The 16,714-nt window shown below is 34.9% G+C and overlaps 2 protein-coding genes across 6 annotated transcripts; both read right to left on the bottom strand.

The window, feature by feature from the left end:
- Nucleotides 1-1,401: 1,401 nt before the first annotated feature.
- LOC113860865 (heat stress transcription factor A-1b-like) lies at nt 1,402-3,877 on the bottom strand. Its single transcript, XM_027493401.1, has 2 exons — nt 3,320-3,877; nt 1,402-2,628 (listed from the first exon to the last, which is right to left on the bottom strand). Exons 1-2 carry the CDS (start codon nt 3,747-3,749, stop codon nt 1,517-1,519), a joined length of 1,542 nt encoding a protein of 513 aa, XP_027349202.1. The 5' UTR covers nt 3,750-3,877; the 3' UTR covers nt 1,402-1,516.
- A 1,526-nt stretch (nt 3,878-5,403) lies between these two features.
- On the bottom strand, nt 5,404-16,714 carry LOC113861534 (serine/threonine-protein kinase CTR1-like). 5 transcript variants are annotated; one of them, XM_027494409.1, is made up of 17 exons: nt 15,928-16,689; nt 14,578-14,879; nt 14,357-14,501; nt 14,045-14,148; nt 13,632-13,840; nt 12,127-12,189; nt 11,875-12,027; nt 10,848-10,888; nt 9,720-9,788; nt 9,515-9,615; nt 9,312-9,396; nt 9,113-9,211; nt 8,552-8,620; nt 8,331-8,462; nt 7,844-7,938; nt 7,566-7,763; nt 5,418-5,618 (listed from the first exon to the last, which is right to left on the bottom strand). In XM_027494409.1, exons 1-16 carry the CDS (start codon nt 16,528-16,530, stop codon nt 7,655-7,657), a joined length of 2,379 nt encoding a protein of 792 aa, XP_027350210.1. In that variant the 5' UTR covers nt 16,531-16,689; the 3' UTR covers nt 5,418-5,618; nt 7,566-7,654. The 5 variants fall into 5 exon arrangements, with proteins under 5 accessions (XP_027350213.1, XP_027350210.1, XP_027350209.1 ...); XM_027494408.1 differs by having other exon boundaries at nt 11,875-12,189; XM_027494412.1 differs by having other exon boundaries at nt 5,404-5,624; nt 9,312-9,615; nt 11,875-12,189; nt 15,928-16,714.

The following is a 16,714-nucleotide window of genomic DNA, read 5'->3' as shown; positions in this document are numbered from 1 at the left end:
AAAGTTGTTATTGTTGTTAAATTATATATATATATATATATATATATATATATATATTAAATTTCATAATTTATACATAATTTATTCCACTAGCTTTTTTATAAAAAAAATTGTGTCCAATGACATAGATTAAGAATTTAAAAATAATTTTTATTGAAAATAAAACTATTTATCACTTCAAAATTACTAAAAATATTCATTACATAACTTTTACAATAATTTAAAGTATTTATTAGAATACATTTAATATTTTTTTTAACATGTATCTTTAGATAAAAATTGATTTAAAAATAAGTTTTTAACTTATTTAAAAAACTTTGTCATGAAATAAACTTGAAAATATACTTGCGTGTCAAAAGAAAAATTTAAATCAAACCTTCAAAAATACTTCGTATGAATAAAATTAGACTCATTTTACAAAATCTAATTTAGCTTGACGACTCTACTTTCATCCCCATAGGTATCCAACTGATTTCTCACACTTCTTGTGTTCAAATGAATCAAATTACATTATGAACTACATGTCCAAATTTGATAATAATAATAATAATAATAAACACAGAATTGTTGATGCATACCTCTATTTGAGGTAGTTAAGAATAAAATTTAAGAAAAATTAACAATCTTAACAATTAAACAGTCATGTTTGACGTCCTTTTTTACATTATTTTTTCTTTATTACCCTTTTTTCGTTGCTCATTCTGCATTTGAGTATAATTTTGTTAAGATTCAATTAAATGAATTGTGACTGATTTTAAAAAATAAACCAAGATATAATTGGTGTTCTAATTCAAATATTATATTTGAAAAAACATTATGAGAGTTATTTGACATCGTTCAAAAAACTATTATTTGTCGTTTATATCTTGCATTTCTTTCCTATATTTTTCATATTTATTTATCATATGATTTAATATTAAATAAAATATATATACTTAAAAAAAAATACAAGTTACAAATGTACCATAAAATAAGAAGTTGGACTCATTTGGTACTAAAATGGAAGAATAAAATATAGTATTTATTCTTATCATATGTTTGTTGAACTAATAAGGTATAACAAATTCACTCGATCATTCTCTTTAATTTAAATTTTACTCAGCAAAAGAGATTGGATTAAAAATAAATAAAATAATATGATGTATTTAATTTATTGTTTAATATAATAAGAGCTCGTCATACTCAGGATTCTATCTTATTTTTCCATCTCTCATTTTCTATCATTTCTTAGTTCTTACGATGTCATGTTCACTGAGACCCTAAGGATAGTAATATTCTAATTAAAAATTTGGCTCAGAGCTAATAACATGAAAATAATAAAACTAATCTACAAGAATGAAACCTGGTTGAGCAGTGAATAAACACCAGTTACAATCAAATTATTCAATAATTGGACCCTGGCAAACTAAACACAACACAATATGCAATGGCAAAAAGTGCAGAAGCAGATGAAGCCCAATGGATCAACATTCTTATTTCTATGATCTTTTGACAGATCACTGATCAGCTAGACTTTCTATTTCAAAGGTGTTGACCCATCAGTTAGGAAAGTTCCTTTCGCTCGCAGAGAGCCAATATCCCACATCTCTGACATACCACTTATGACTCCAAATTCTAGCACTTCATGATGGATAGGATTTTCCCACGGCTCACTCCCTGAGCTTGAAAGAGCGCCACTAACATTAAAGTTGGTGTTCCATATATCTTCCAATTTCATGATGCTTTCAGTTCCAAGAGGTGAAAACTCTGGAACTTTTGCCTCCTTGGTCAAAGCCTCTGGGAAAGAAACAAAATCTTCTGCAAGAATTTGTTGACTTAAGCTCATAACATTTTTCCCTTTGAAAAGGGTACCTTCAAGTCCAAAGTTTGATGACCCTTCTATGATTTCCACAGTTGGCATAACCTCATGCACTACAGCCAATTCACCTGGTATCAGATTCTCTTTACCTTCTTTTGCCAAAACCTGTGAAAGGTAATTTGGAGACTGTTCAGTGGAAACTGAATATATATCTGGCATTTCAGAAGAGATGGTTATGTTTTTCCAATCAGGTTGATATCTCACAATCTTCCCTTCATTCAAAGAATCTGATATTTCTGTTTGGTCTTGGTGCTGCTTGACAAACTTCCTTTTTACTCTATGAGAACCCATGTCTCTTTGTTCCTTCTCATGCTTAAGGTGAGTTGAAAATGATGGGTTTTCAAACAGCTTTGCCAAGAAAGAAACCGTTTGTTTTTGTATTTGCTCTGCAGATTGGAGCCTTTGATTCACTTGTCTTGCACGTTGTAGCATTGTTAGCTGCTGTTGCTGTAACTCAACCACCTCTTGCATTAACACCCTTCTCTCCTTCCTCAGTCCTTCTATCTCAAATTCAAGTCCAGACTTCGTTGCATCAGTGTAAGGCCCAATATTGCTCCCAACCTGTTGTGGCTGAGGTGGCCTGCGCCTTTGGATGTTCTTCAGAAGATCTTTCTTTCCTCGTTGGAAAGCTTCATTAAAAAATTCCCACTTATCAGTGTCAATCTTGCGGAATCCCTGAATACAAATGCCAAGTGACTTGAGAATGGACGGAGCAGCTAATAGAAAGGGCAAGAAAGGGGGAGGAAAGGGAAAAAAAAGTGAAGGACAATAAATTTTGTTTTAGTTACACCAGAGTTTGTCTTTAGGAGCAGATGAAGCTGTGTTGGAATATGCATTCGGTGAATCCAAAACAAGCATAGGGAAATGGTTAAGATGATTACATATACAAAGGAAATGTAAATTCTGGCAGCATACAAAGGCCCCACAAAACATAGAACCCTCCCGGCTGAGGATGCAATCCCTACTATAGTAGACACTTATATTCCTTCTGCGGCCAATTCTAGTTCTAAAATCCACATAGGAATATATCTGAACCACATTCTTATCATTCAGCTCCATCAGTAGTAGTAGGCGTTAACAGAGAAAAGTCCATAACATGGAAGTTGCCTTTTAACAAGTGACAAATAATGATAATAATTACAGACTCACTGTAGCACCCGCTGAAACACATCAAATCATTCAAAAGCGACATAGATTCAGAAAACCTATTAAAGTTGTGTCTTATGGTAAGTATCGAGACAGAGAAACTAGAGATACACCAGCAAAATACATTAAAAATAAAATAAAAATCATTCCCAGTTGACAAAACAATGTCGTCAGTCAAATATACATGATTGATCTTCATCAAACCAGTTACAATACAAACATGAAACACAGGGAAAAAAAGTACTTTACACAGTTAAAGAGAAAGGGAAAATAACAACCGTCATTTACGTAGAATGCACAGCAGGCATTACAGACTGTGTGTTACAGCAATACCCACATAAGTATTTAACTGGCGAACAAAACTGGAGAAATTGTTATGCTTGAAATGCCTTGGCAAAACGTGTCTTGCAAACAGGGTAGGATCCCACACCACGAAACTAACACCAGTGAATGCCCAGGATACAATGGGATCAATGGATGGATCTTGGACGAGATCGAAAGTCTTGGATAGAAATGGAGGAACTGGGTTCCCTTGCAAGCATTCAAGAGGCTGTGGAAAACTAATTACCTTCTCAAACTCAGCGCTTGATGAAGGTAACTGGGAAGGAGGAGAAGGAATAGAAAAGGTATCACGTAGAAAAGAGCTTGACAGCAATGTTTCATCGTAATCCAAGAGAATGGAAGATAATTCAAGTGTTCCCTCTGGAGCTGTTAATTTAGGATCATTTAGTTGTTTTGGGTTCATGTTTGTGGCTAATGAGGAAGGGTGATCAGAGAAAATAGTGGGAATGTGAAATGGTTTATAAAGGGTGTGAAGGCGGTGGTAGCAGTGAGAGAGCAAGGGGCCATTGAGATGAACAGAGAGAAAGGTGAGAGATTGTTTCCTAGAAATTGCGTTGATTCGCGGATATGAAATAGACTATCTAAGACTGGATTTCTATTTATTGTGATTGCAGGACGGGGCTAGATTTTTTTGTTGAAATATCCAATGGGATTTTGGTTGAAGAAAAGAGAGGTAGTCACTGCTCACACAGTGATCTTTCTGTGCCCTCCTATATTTACAGGCGTAGTTAACTGCAGTAGCGGGGAACAAAAAAAGAAAAGAAAAAACTGCAGTACCCAATCAGAGTACCAAAGTTTCCTTTTTAGTCAAAACAGAATAGTAAACTTGATTTTCTGTTTTGTGACAACTTCACGTCTCTTGATCCTGGGCCCAAATATCTTTATTGGTTGGGATTAATAAATTTTACACTTTTTAATTATGCTTTTATTACTAAAAGTTGGATATATACAATAAACACAATAATAAAGAAAATATTACAAAATTATATTGTTAGCACTGCTCGATCACACATTAGTGGCTTATAATTCATGACATCGTCTTTTTTACATTTTATATACAAAAATAATAGTAAGGATAACTTATACTAATACCAATAATTAAGGAACCAGTGACACGTTTGATATCCAGAGGTTCCTCTATATATTAAATTTGATTTTCTCTTTCCATAATAATCTCTTTATTTGGATTCAATCCATATGAATCTGACTGAGAGAGTAAAGTCAAGTTCTTTGATAAATAATTACATAAAATTTTACCTAATGATAAAAATTATAAAAGATATGATCATTATGCTGATAGCATTCTTTCAAATTCTTGTCAGAAAATCCCCCTCAGGCTGTCCTCCTCCGTGTTTTGAAATAGGAAGCTTGGCGAGTAGCTCTTTGGGCCCTCAGGCCCGCTACTATTAAAAAAGGGTACATTGAGAATAAGTGGTTTGTTTAGACCCCAAAATAAAAAAAAAAAGTAAGTGGTTTGCCAAGTTTGTGATGGATGCTAGCGTCTAGTGCGCTCTGTGAGAATAATTCTGTCCACGCTGAAGAATATTTGTAGGCTGGGTGCACTGTTTGAAGTATAAACAATAAGAGCAAAAAGAGAGCCAAAAATTCGTTCGTGTTTTCAGATTGTCTTCTCTACATATTTACCCTCTGATTCTATTTTAGCATTTTTTCCAAACCATGAGCCCGGAAGTACTATACAATACGAGATAATGCTACAGGACAAAATGGTTCTTTCTGTATTTCAGCATTTGTATATGATGTAAACCGTTTTTTTTTCAAATCTATTTTACTTTGCACTTAAGATTAACCTAGAAAAACTTGCTGCCTTGTAACATATTGAGCACGGGTTTAGTCATAGCATTTGAGATTACCAAGCAAGTGACAGGGTCACAGGAGCCGCTAATTTGGTCACACAACGAATAATACATAAAGTAAATGCAAGCTGGTAGCTAGCCAATTCATTTTTTGAATGGATGATTTATTCCCCAAAAGCAAGGAGACTCTCGAATAAGGGGGAGTGGAAAACGCCCAAAACAAAAATTCAAGCATCCCTTGCCGTTAAAGAGCTGCTTATCATTAACTGAATATATTACAATGAGAATAATTTTACATACAAAATTATGGGTGAAAAAAAAAATTATACATTTCTTCACAAAATTATTGGATCGCCTAATCACACAATATTTTGTTGGAATAAAGATGGAGTATCCTGGCTTTGCGTTGAAAATAGTATTCTTAATCCAAATTATAACAAAAATGTACAACTGTGCCTCTGCAACTGAAAAACGAAGTGTTAGTTTGACCCCAAGGGCTAAGACATCTTTTACCAGCAACAACCATCAAGGAAAAAGAACATTAACAACACCAACCCCTTCAACCAAACCCCTCTCCAACACCCAAAATCAAATAAATAAACTTAATACATAAGCCTACAAGTCCCAAATAATTTTGATTGAGTTGCAACTGCACTTCAGCACATTAAACTTTCCTTAAAGAGAATGATAATAACAAGGCGAAAATATAAATTACACCCTTCAGTTACAGAGGTCATGCAAAAACACGTACACACACACATGGTTTTAAACTCCGTTAGTGCTCCCATTCACCTTACTAAAGGAAAGCACCGCACTAATGGAGTGGTGACTATGATTGAATCAGCATATTATTTTATATGAACCTACAGCTTAGTCGGTGAAAAAAGCATTAACGTTTTCTCAAATGAAAAAGTTCATCAAAAACCATGAATCCGAATAAATTCTTAGAAAGCTGAGTGATATCGGAACTTCACTCGGTGTAACGGTTTGAAGAAGAAAGTTTCTAGGTTTGGTTTTGAATTGAATTGTTGGAAGAGACATCGGCATCATGCTTTCCTCTAACTACAACCCTGTGTACCTCTCACATCTGCAGCTCTTTTATCCTTCTTTGCAGACCTAAATGTTGATCTATCCCTCTTGAGAAGCCACCTTTCTCCAGCTGGCAGTGGACCTGGGTTTGCAGGGTCTAACCCTTCAGGATATTTGCTCTTTCTTTTTCTTATAGACTTTGTTTTATTCTCTCCTTCCTCATATGTTTCATGCGAAGGACCCTCCCTTAACAGGTTTCATTCCAGAAGAATACTCCAACCTGTTCATATTAAGTCCTTTGGTTGTGACAAATTTGGACAAGGCAAAGAATGGGTATTGAGGTCATTTGTCGTGCTTTCCATTTCCATTGGTGAGGTAGAAGTGCTAATGGAAGGGTAGATAGATATACACATAGAGGAATGCCAACAAACCAATCTTTTAAACACATTTTCCAATATACTTATTGTGATATATTCATTATTCTAGTTGTATGATTCTTATTGTAAATGAAATGCACTAGATCATGTACTTTGTTAGTCTGATATGAGGCAGTTAAGATCTGTTAGATAGTTAGTTAAAGTCCGTTAGTTAGTGTCTCAGCCTCATCATATATACTTCATGTAAACTCATTTTCAGTTTTACATATAATACACAGATTCAGAAACTCCTATTTCTATCACTTTCTCTCAATCTAGTAGTTAGTATTTTAAAAAGTCATTACGAGGCAAGTATTTTGACTTTTAAAAAATTGACTAATTGTAAAAAGTGTGTTGAATAGTACATTCAAAAGAGTGTTACTAGCATTTTTCTATATACATTTGGGTGACCATGAGAAGTCATTTTGATGAATTTATATGCACTTTTCTTTCTTTTTTTCGAAAACCCCCTATAATATAGTTTGGAATCAGTAATTTGCATTTTGCCCTAATAATAATTGTTAAAGATGTTATAAAAGTATAATATAATTCGTAAGTCTTTACCATAATAGCTTAAGCTGTTAAACTTGTTAGTTCATGATATAGTATCAAAGCATGTGGTCTAAAGTTAAATCCTTCTCAACCCTATTCTTCTAAATAAAAAAAGGTCAAATACACAAGTTAAATGGGTCTGTGCATTGTCAATGCTTAAAGTGCAAATGGCTTGTGTGAGATGGGTTAGAGATATTATAAAAGTTTAAAATTGTTCAGTCCCCCTAACAACTTAAGCTTTTGAGATAGTTGATTCACGGCATTAAAAATATTTGGAAGATAATGTCACGACTCCTTGCAATAGAAAATTGATAACCATTTCCCATACCACCAAACACAAAAAATATAAATACTATATCCAAGCAAGATTTAGTGCTATGCCAAGTTACTATGGAATGTGGTACGCACCTGGGACTATTGAAACAATGTATTCCTGTTAGATATTAAAACTAATAAATCCTGTAGTATGTGCATGAATAACTACGATTCCACACCACTCAGGTAAGTAATGGCATGTTTGGATGACTAGGTTGAGGTGTAGGGGGTTTGAACAATACTTTCAAAGAATCCATAATACTTGAAAAAGAAGGGCGTTTCCAGGGTTCACTGCAGTTAACCATGCATATCAATAAATTTCATAAAGAATATTGAAGCAGAATACAAATGAAAGATATATCTGCACTCACTTGGCCCAGCAAGCCTCAATTATTGAGGCTAATTGAGGATTTAAATCACGTGGTATCTCAAGTCTTTTTCCCTTAAAGCCAACAGCTGCCACGACCTGCAAAACATTAAAGATTTGTGAAGACCAAGAGGCCCTACAACTAACACACTAGAGATAGCAAAAAATAGAAACAAATATTGACGCAAATTTCAGTCAAAGTAGAATTATATGTCGATGACAAGCCACAATGGAACAGAATAACATTTCAAAAACCACACTTAGGCACACAACTATGACTCCTCCAACACTAACTAGTTATTATTGGCCAGCTCGTGCTTCAACCAATATTATTTTCTTGCAATCATATTTGGATTTCTATTTGATGTTATACTTTTACAGTCATCAGATCTTAAAGAAACTCCCATAAAAATCAAAGCAGTATAATCAAACTAGAAAATCTAAGCATAAACACACTGTAATATATAATATATCAAAGTTATATGACAAACCTGTGCTGGATTCAAATTACTCCATGGCTGTTGCAATGTTGCAAGCTCCCACAAGATGACACCAAAGCTGTACACATCTGACTTCTCATTGGATGGCTCATTACGAAGAACTTCTGGAGCCATCCACTCAGGCTAGCAAAGCAAAAGGAGAGCAACTCACTGTCTAATAAAAATGACCTCGAAACATAGGATACTAAATACACTTTTGAAAGTAAACTTACAGTCCCAGCAGCAGACTTGGATGAGAGAAATGTATTTGCCTTTAGTCGGGAAAGCCCAAAATCACCAACCTAAAGAGAAGGCACAAGTAAATAAGGATATGTGAAAATTCAAGTGGCTTCAATAATATCCCAGTAAATAGACCACTGAGAAGTCACCCTCCTAGAAATAAATTTTGCTAAGACACTGCGCATAATATAGTTTACATATTAAATTGATTTTCTTCAATATGTCAAATTTGAATCAGATGCAAATAAGCTGAATGTGGAAACTTCCATCAACTATGGGCAGACCAAGTTTTGCAGTAACGTTCTATCTTCCATCAGTTCACAGAAGTTTAAAAGAGATGACTGGCTAAATGAACATCATTCAATATAGACTATGTTAGTGCTGTCACTATAGCAAACACCAAAATGGTGTGAATTCCAGTGATTTAATATGAGCTTGTGATGGTAGAAGGGAATTTGGAGTGCTGGAGAAGCAAAACCACATTGCCAAGGGGGATAATGGATTAAATGAAACTCTTACAACAATTTTCATGCACAAGAAATTCTAATTCTTACCTTCACTGTATATTTCTTGTCAACAAGAAGGTTTGGAGATTTCAGATCTCTATGAACAATAGGAGGATTGCGTTTATGAAGATAATTCATCCCCTTAGCCTGCACATGAAAATGACAAATAATTAACAAATGGATACAAAGGTATAAAATCATATTAAATAAAAACATAAAAAGAAATGTTTATTTTCTCAAAATTTACCACATCATAAGCCATACTAAGCCTACGTCTCTCATCCAACATCTCTCTGGCACCAGGTTTATGCAACAGCCTATATAAGCTACCCCTGCACTTAGTTCAATCAAACCCTTCAAATCTCAAGTGTAAAATATGTTGTAGCCATCAAAAGAGTTCCCTCTTATGTGGGGGACATAAAGAAACTGGTAGATGAGATGTTGTAAAACCTTGACAAATATTCCGTGACAATTGATAGATTAGGAGGCTTAATGACTGCACCCATAAACAAAACAATGTTTGGATGTCGCAAGCCTTTCATTATTACAACCTAGCAAAGGAGGTGAAAATAAGCTCAAATCAATAGCAAGCAATACTTAAAGCACAATTGGTGATTTTATCTGCACAAAACAAGATCAAAACTTTCAAGCATACCTCCCTCAGGAATTCCTTGAAGCTTTCAGTTTTGAAGTCTTGTTCCATCAAAATCTTCACAGCAACCTCCTGCAGTGCTTAACATTTTGAAATATATAAACAAGACAGAATATAAGAAATAGATGCAACAAGCAAGTAGAGAGGGAGAAAGATGTCTTGAACAAAACTTTGATTAAGCAACACATGTGCATACACCTCCAAAAATTAGAAACAAATTTGTATTCAAAACCATAACACAAACAACAATAACAATCAAGCTTTATCCCCCTAGGTAAGATTGGCTATATGGATTACATGAAGTTATTGAGCTTGGTAAAAAACTAAACCATAACACTAACAAGTGAAAAAAATTAGAAAAGATAGAATTGCAAAACATAAGAACAAAAGCTTTCCAGTGGAAAGCAAAAAATGCATAAAAATATGCCACCCTGAAATACCAAGGGTTCATTTATTTACTAAAATTAAAATAGCTAGGGAAATAGTTCAATAGAAAACATTGATGTTCTTGGACAACAAAAATTTTTTAATTATGCCTCTGGTTTTTCATGTGTAAATAAATTTGAAAACCACTTATAAGGTTTGGCTGTACTGTGGCAATGGGTTATTCAAAATAAGATTGGGAAATGGGAAGCCAATCTGCAGCTACAAACATCCAACAGGTTATGGACTGGATTCTGCTGGTCAAGCACTGCAACCATCAAATGATAAGAAGTCTTATTTTAAGAGTACAATTGTAGGTAATACCAAGATAGATGTACAAACATTAGATCCAGCTAGAGGATGCACCTTATTTTTCAAATGCCCTCGATGATTTTACCATACATCCACACATATATAATTTATAAGCACCAAATGTGTATGAAACAAACTTTCACAAATACTGAATAGAAACCACCTAAACTTAGAATTTGTGACTATTGTACAGATACAGAGATACAGATGCCATTCGCTTACTAATATGCTACTAAGTAATAACATAGATGATTTTGTAAAATTGCCCAGATACAATGACAGAGATGCTAAAAACAAATGAACACAGACAACCCATAGAAACAACGAACAACCATAAGTTAATCTTATGCTATATTATGCAGCAACAATAAAAGCAAAAATGGGAAAGAGGCTTACCGAGCCATTCCACTCAGCATGATGTACAGTTCCAAAAGAACCTGAAAATATAACAGACCAAATTTAATTAATAACTATTGATACCAGTGCATAGATCATTCTACAGAAATCATGTAATGCTAGTAATTTATTAAAAACTGCGTGTTAACATAAGCTCAGATTTTATTGCTGAATTTCAGAGCATCTTGTAGGAGCATTAGTAAATTTTGTAGTGGTGTGATATTTTTGCAGTTCTCTAGTGTATTTGATTGGGGAGCAATGCTCATATTGTTTTAGGCACATTGTTATCTGATAGTAACTGGTATTAATAATGAAAATAGGATAGAACTCAAGGAGGAAATCTATTATACAAGAGAAAAAATACTGCTCAATAAACAGAAACACAGTTACTCTCATACTGACTAAAAATCGAGAAAATGCAGCAGTAACAGATAACAAACACAGACTCAAGTCCCCAGGCCTAAGCCACCTATTCACTCCTAAAATTCTGTTATGCCTCTCCATTCTCCACTATTTTCAAACCCCTTCTTATTCATGTTTCTTTCTCTCTTGGCAATGATTGCTCAATGGATTTGGATCCTCTCATGTACATGATATGGTCTTGTTAGAGAGAGAAAGACCCAAGAGAAGCACCACACCCACTAGTTATTTTTTTCATCACATTAATAAGTTTACCTGTTTTTTTCCTTTTTCATTTTCATTGCTAAGGATGATGAATGCTACCTTCTTTTTTCCCTCTTCTCTAATATATATGAGTCAAAGGCCCGTCATTACTTTATCCTACTACTACTAGTGTGCGATAGCATACTCATTGAAACAAGTCAAATGACTTTTCTTGCCATTACTTCTTTTAGTGGAAGCTCTCCCAGTCAGATATGCAGGGGGATTGAAGAACTGTATTTGCATTGATTGGCTCACTTTTTGTAATTTTCTTCTTTTATATTTTTGTTGACACTACCTTATCTTCCTTTTTATTTTAAAAATCAAAATTTTAAATAATATGCAACTTATAGAAGAGCATTTATACCTGATCCTATTTTCTCTTTTAAAACAAGATCAGTCCATGGTATGTCCAAATCCTCCATGTGAAGGGCAAGCTCTTTACTAGGTTTGCTAGGAATAAACAATCCAGGATGGTTATGCTTTAACGGCAATGGATCCTTGCCTGTAGTAGTCAGTTCTACAACGTTCCAAGGAGGGTTGACCGAGTTAAATGTTCCAGAGCTTTGATCATGTATGCTTGGATGATAAGCTTGCGAATGCAGAAGAACAAAAGAACTTTTGTCACTATCATTTTGAATTGGCCCAGGGTTCCTGTCCCTATACTTCCCTTCAAACTGTTCTGTAAAGGAGAATCTAAAATACTCATCAATAACAAGTACTGTAATATTAAATCCAGAAATCCTGTACTTGCAGCAAGTTATAAAACTTATAGATAAAATGTTTTTAGCTCATGTAAATATGACTTAAATTTTGTTTCAGTCATTCAAATTTTCTGTTAGTTTTAGTCCTCATAAAACTTTTGAAAATAATCCCTATTATCACTTACTAGTCACTAATGACCTGACATGCATCTAGCATGCTGTCACTTGTCACCCACCTCATAAAGGTTGTTGACATGGCAAGTTAGATGCATGCCACTTCATCTTCATCACAAATTGATAAAAGATACCTTTTAAAAAAATTTAAAATTTATAAGAACCAAAACCAAAAAATAAAAAATAAAAAATAAAGGACAAAAACTAAATATAGTCATATTTATGGAACAAAAATATTTAAACCTAAGAATTATTCAAACATACATTGGTAGCTTTTGGGCACATGGACAAAATGGAATAGATTTTTTTTCTGTTCCATTTTCCTTGGTTGAACCAAAAGTATCATTTTTAATCCCATGTCCTGTTTTGTTCTACTTTTAGAGTGAACCAAGCATAGAATAGAAACTCATGCTATGTACCATTCTAACATGTCTCACAAGCACTACCAAAACTGCACACCAGACTGAAGAATGACAAGCAAAATCACAGCTAATATAAAACTTCCTACATGAATATCCATACATGGTTCATGCTTTTTGGCATTATTCAAGATATTGACCAGCTCACAAGTTTATTTAACATCAAATCAATCACACTTTATTTTATACGTATTTAAAGAAATATTTAATGTTGTTATTCAAGTTCATTCTGCAAAGAGAATAAATGACATGTTTAACCCCCTTTCTTCATAAAAACTAAATAGTAATTCATAATGGCAATCAATAGGCTTGACAGAGTATCTTGAATTGTTCTTTCAATTCAACAATTGAGAACTCAACTTAAGAAGAAACTTGGAACATCATTTAGTTTAAACATCAGTGCAGAACCAAGATCATTATTTTGCTTTACTTAGGCAACCCAATTTCTTGGGATTTCTTATGTTGAAAAGAAAAGGATTTTGTCAAATAATTGCAGTTGACATATACAAGAAACAAAAATAGTGATAGATGCTGTCTAATCACTTACTAAATTTAAGAAGAAAAAAAAGATAAAAACAGGACAGGGATATTATTCGACTGTAATAAGAAAGCTGTAGACTTTATACCAAATTTGGAAGGTAAACAAATTGATTGAAGAGTTAGCATACAGATGATACCATTCGTTATTAAAAGATCAAGGACAAGTAGGCATTAATTTTTTAAGTAGTGTGCCAATAAACACTAAATAGATCAAGATACAAAATGGCAATAATATCACAAACCCAGATTTAGAGGATCATACATTGAATAAGAAACATGAATATCACCTGCAGAACCACTATCAAAGTCAAGCTCAAGAGCCAGACAATCCGAGAAATATTGTTTGGCCAGTGACCTGAAATCAATGGTAGGTTCAGCTGGTTTAAGTCTTGGAATGCGCAAGGGTGAAGAAAATGAAATGGAAGATGGACCATTAAGCAAGGAATCAGGCTCGCATAAGCAACCTGGCTTCCCAATAAGATCAATCATGTATTCCCTGTAATTATATGCATATGGTGTCAGACTGGTGTGGTGTTATTTCATAGAATGTTAACTGCAAGGCTACACTGCATTCATAATTTTACATTTTATCATTCCATGGTCACAAACTCAAAGATCACAGCTCATGGTAAACCACTCTTTAAATTGAACTCCTACTTGTAAAGAGAGTAACATATGTGCTTAGCAACAAAACATATACCTGTCAAGCCCAAATCGAACAACACATGAGGAGGCATCATCTCTAGAACAATATTTACAGCCCTTTGCAATTCGACACGGTAAATCAATGGCATCAGCTAGTACCTGAAGATATTATGTATAAAGCATGTCAACTCAAAAACAAAGCAAAGGCATACACTTGTATTAAACCATTGAACACCCCCCTCCCAAAAAGAAAAAAAAAAACTTAAACAAGAACAATAATATAGTCAAGATGTATTACAATAATAACAATATTATAGTAAGGATGCATAATCATAGTCTTAGCTACAACATAGAATTCAAGTGTTACTTTGAATAATATAGCACGATGCCTGCAAAGTCCAGTAGATAGACTGCCAATCGGAACAACAACAGATCCTAAGCAATCTCTCAGATCTTTAATGCACTTCTTCCATATGGGAAAGAGGTCCTCTTCCCATTCAGAAGTTGAACCCCTTGGTACAAAAATAAAACATAGTTAGACTGGTGCATGCTAAATAGTTCAAAGCCAATAATGTTGAGCAGACTCACCCCATGCAATGGGAAACCAGCTTCGCAAGTTGGTCTACAACCTCTGTTGTTGTAAAGCAGCTATAAGAAATGTTATGTACCCTGTTTTCCAGTTCTTTTAAGTTAGGATCACCACGTCTGTCCACCAAAACTACTTCAAGTGAAGAATCAGAACAGGGATATATAGACTTTAGCGCCTCAATTGAAGGAATTCGTCCATTTTCCAGCAAATCAGTGCACACAGTCCATATATAGGGATCCATCCCGTGAATTAGATAAAATCCATCAGGAATTTTGTCAAAATATAATAGGCAGCCATTCACCTAGTGCACATTATCAACAAAACAAATTAACATCAATTGTATGCATACCAATAACTGAAACAAGTATATCAAGATGGAGCTAAGTCCAATTTCCTCCTTTGAAGTTTTGTAAAATTAAAGCAAATTATTTTAAAAGAGAAAAATAGGAACATAATAAAGAGCAGATGAGTATTTTTTTACCCTCTTAATTTTAATTCACACAACAATTTAACAACAATATTTTAACTTCTTCCCCTGCAAAAGTAATAATACCCTCCAGCAGCAATTTCTTTTAATGGGACAAAGCACACTCAGTCACCCACAAAGCCAAATTATTAAACACATTGTCACGATTTGTCCAACTCATTAAAATAGTACTTTTTCCAATAATTTAGCATCTATCACACACAATAACACTGGAATGTTCAAGATACATTTCCAAGATTTATCCAATTCCTTATAACAGTACACTATGCAATAAATAAGTAGTACAGGAGCATATTTAGTATTTAGAACAAGCAACAAAGAAAAGGTCTGATATTCTTGTAATTCAAGATCCAACTCCACCCTTTGCAGCTAATAAACACAACTTCAGATAGGGTTAGTAGTAACACAGCTCCCATCCATTCAAGTGAAATACCTGGATCACTGGTCAATGAACTTGAAAATCTCCACAAAATTTCATACTCATATTGATACAGTCTAGAAAATCCAGACAAACCTTCACAAATTCAACATTTCAGGCATGCATACCACAATATTACTCAGAACAACAGCAGCTTCAATTGATAGGTATACATTGCACTTAATTTGGTATAGATACTCTCACCCAACAGGCACGATAATCAGAACCATACCATGACAACGTGCATTCACCTGCCTTTTTTTTTTCATTGGCTACTAACTTACTCGTTAGAACTCGAGTTAAACATATCACATAAGATGTTGACCTAAAATGCAAAATCTCGCGCTCATGAGTTCACAACTACCACTTAAACTCTGCAATCAACTACAGTTGGAATATCACAATCCCGAAGCCACGGAACAAAATGCATAACAATCAACATACCCAAAATTTATGCGACACTGCCTCTGCAAAACACGACGACGAGGACCTCAAGACGGATTCATCAGGCATAGGATCCAGAAAATTGGGATCATCAGCACACGTGGCCTCCGAAGAAAGCCTAAGAGCCAATGCCAGCTGTAACTGGTAACTCTCCTCCGTTTGTTGCGCCCAACTCTTACCGTAAGACCCTCCACTCCTCGCCGTCGCAGTGTCCGGAAACTTGGCTTTGACCTCGCCACCACTGACGCCGACTTTGAATCCATCTTGGAGCGCGTAGCCGAAGGCGTCGATCTCATTGGCCGCGACGGTTGACAGCGTCGGCGCATAGAACTCGCCGGACAGCGAGCTCTCGCCGAAACTGTTTTCACTGGATTGCCTCTGCAACCCGATCGAAGAGTACAAATTCACGATCCGATTCCCTTGCTGAGCGAGCCTGTGATCGACGACGGAGTCCCAGTCAAAGACTCTGTCAAACTTTCCCTTGTTGTTCTTGCTGTCGCCGGAGGAGGAGTCGAACGACAGATGCAAAGCTTCTGCTACGAACTGGTCGTCGGGAGTTTGGTTGAGAAGTGAGTAGTTGGATCTTCTGGCGGGCATTTCCATGGAGGATGAGTTCCTGTTCACAAAACCCTGGAACCCGCCATTTCTTAATGGTTTGGTTTGGTTTCTCTCCCTCTGGTGAAACTGTGAATCATTTGTTTTTTTGCTTCTCTATGTAGAATTCGATTGTCCGACAGAGAATGATGAAAGCAGCGAGGTTTTTTAGTTGGTGGCGCAATTGTTATAT

This window comes from Abrus precatorius, unplaced genomic scaffold (assembly GCF_003935025.1).
Source record: "Abrus precatorius isolate BTA unplaced genomic scaffold, Abrus_2018 Scaffold3, whole genome shotgun sequence".
Classification (NCBI taxonomy): domain Eukaryota; kingdom Viridiplantae; phylum Streptophyta; class Magnoliopsida; order Fabales; family Fabaceae; genus Abrus; species Abrus precatorius.
This window is presented reverse-complemented; position numbering and strand designations above follow the sequence as displayed.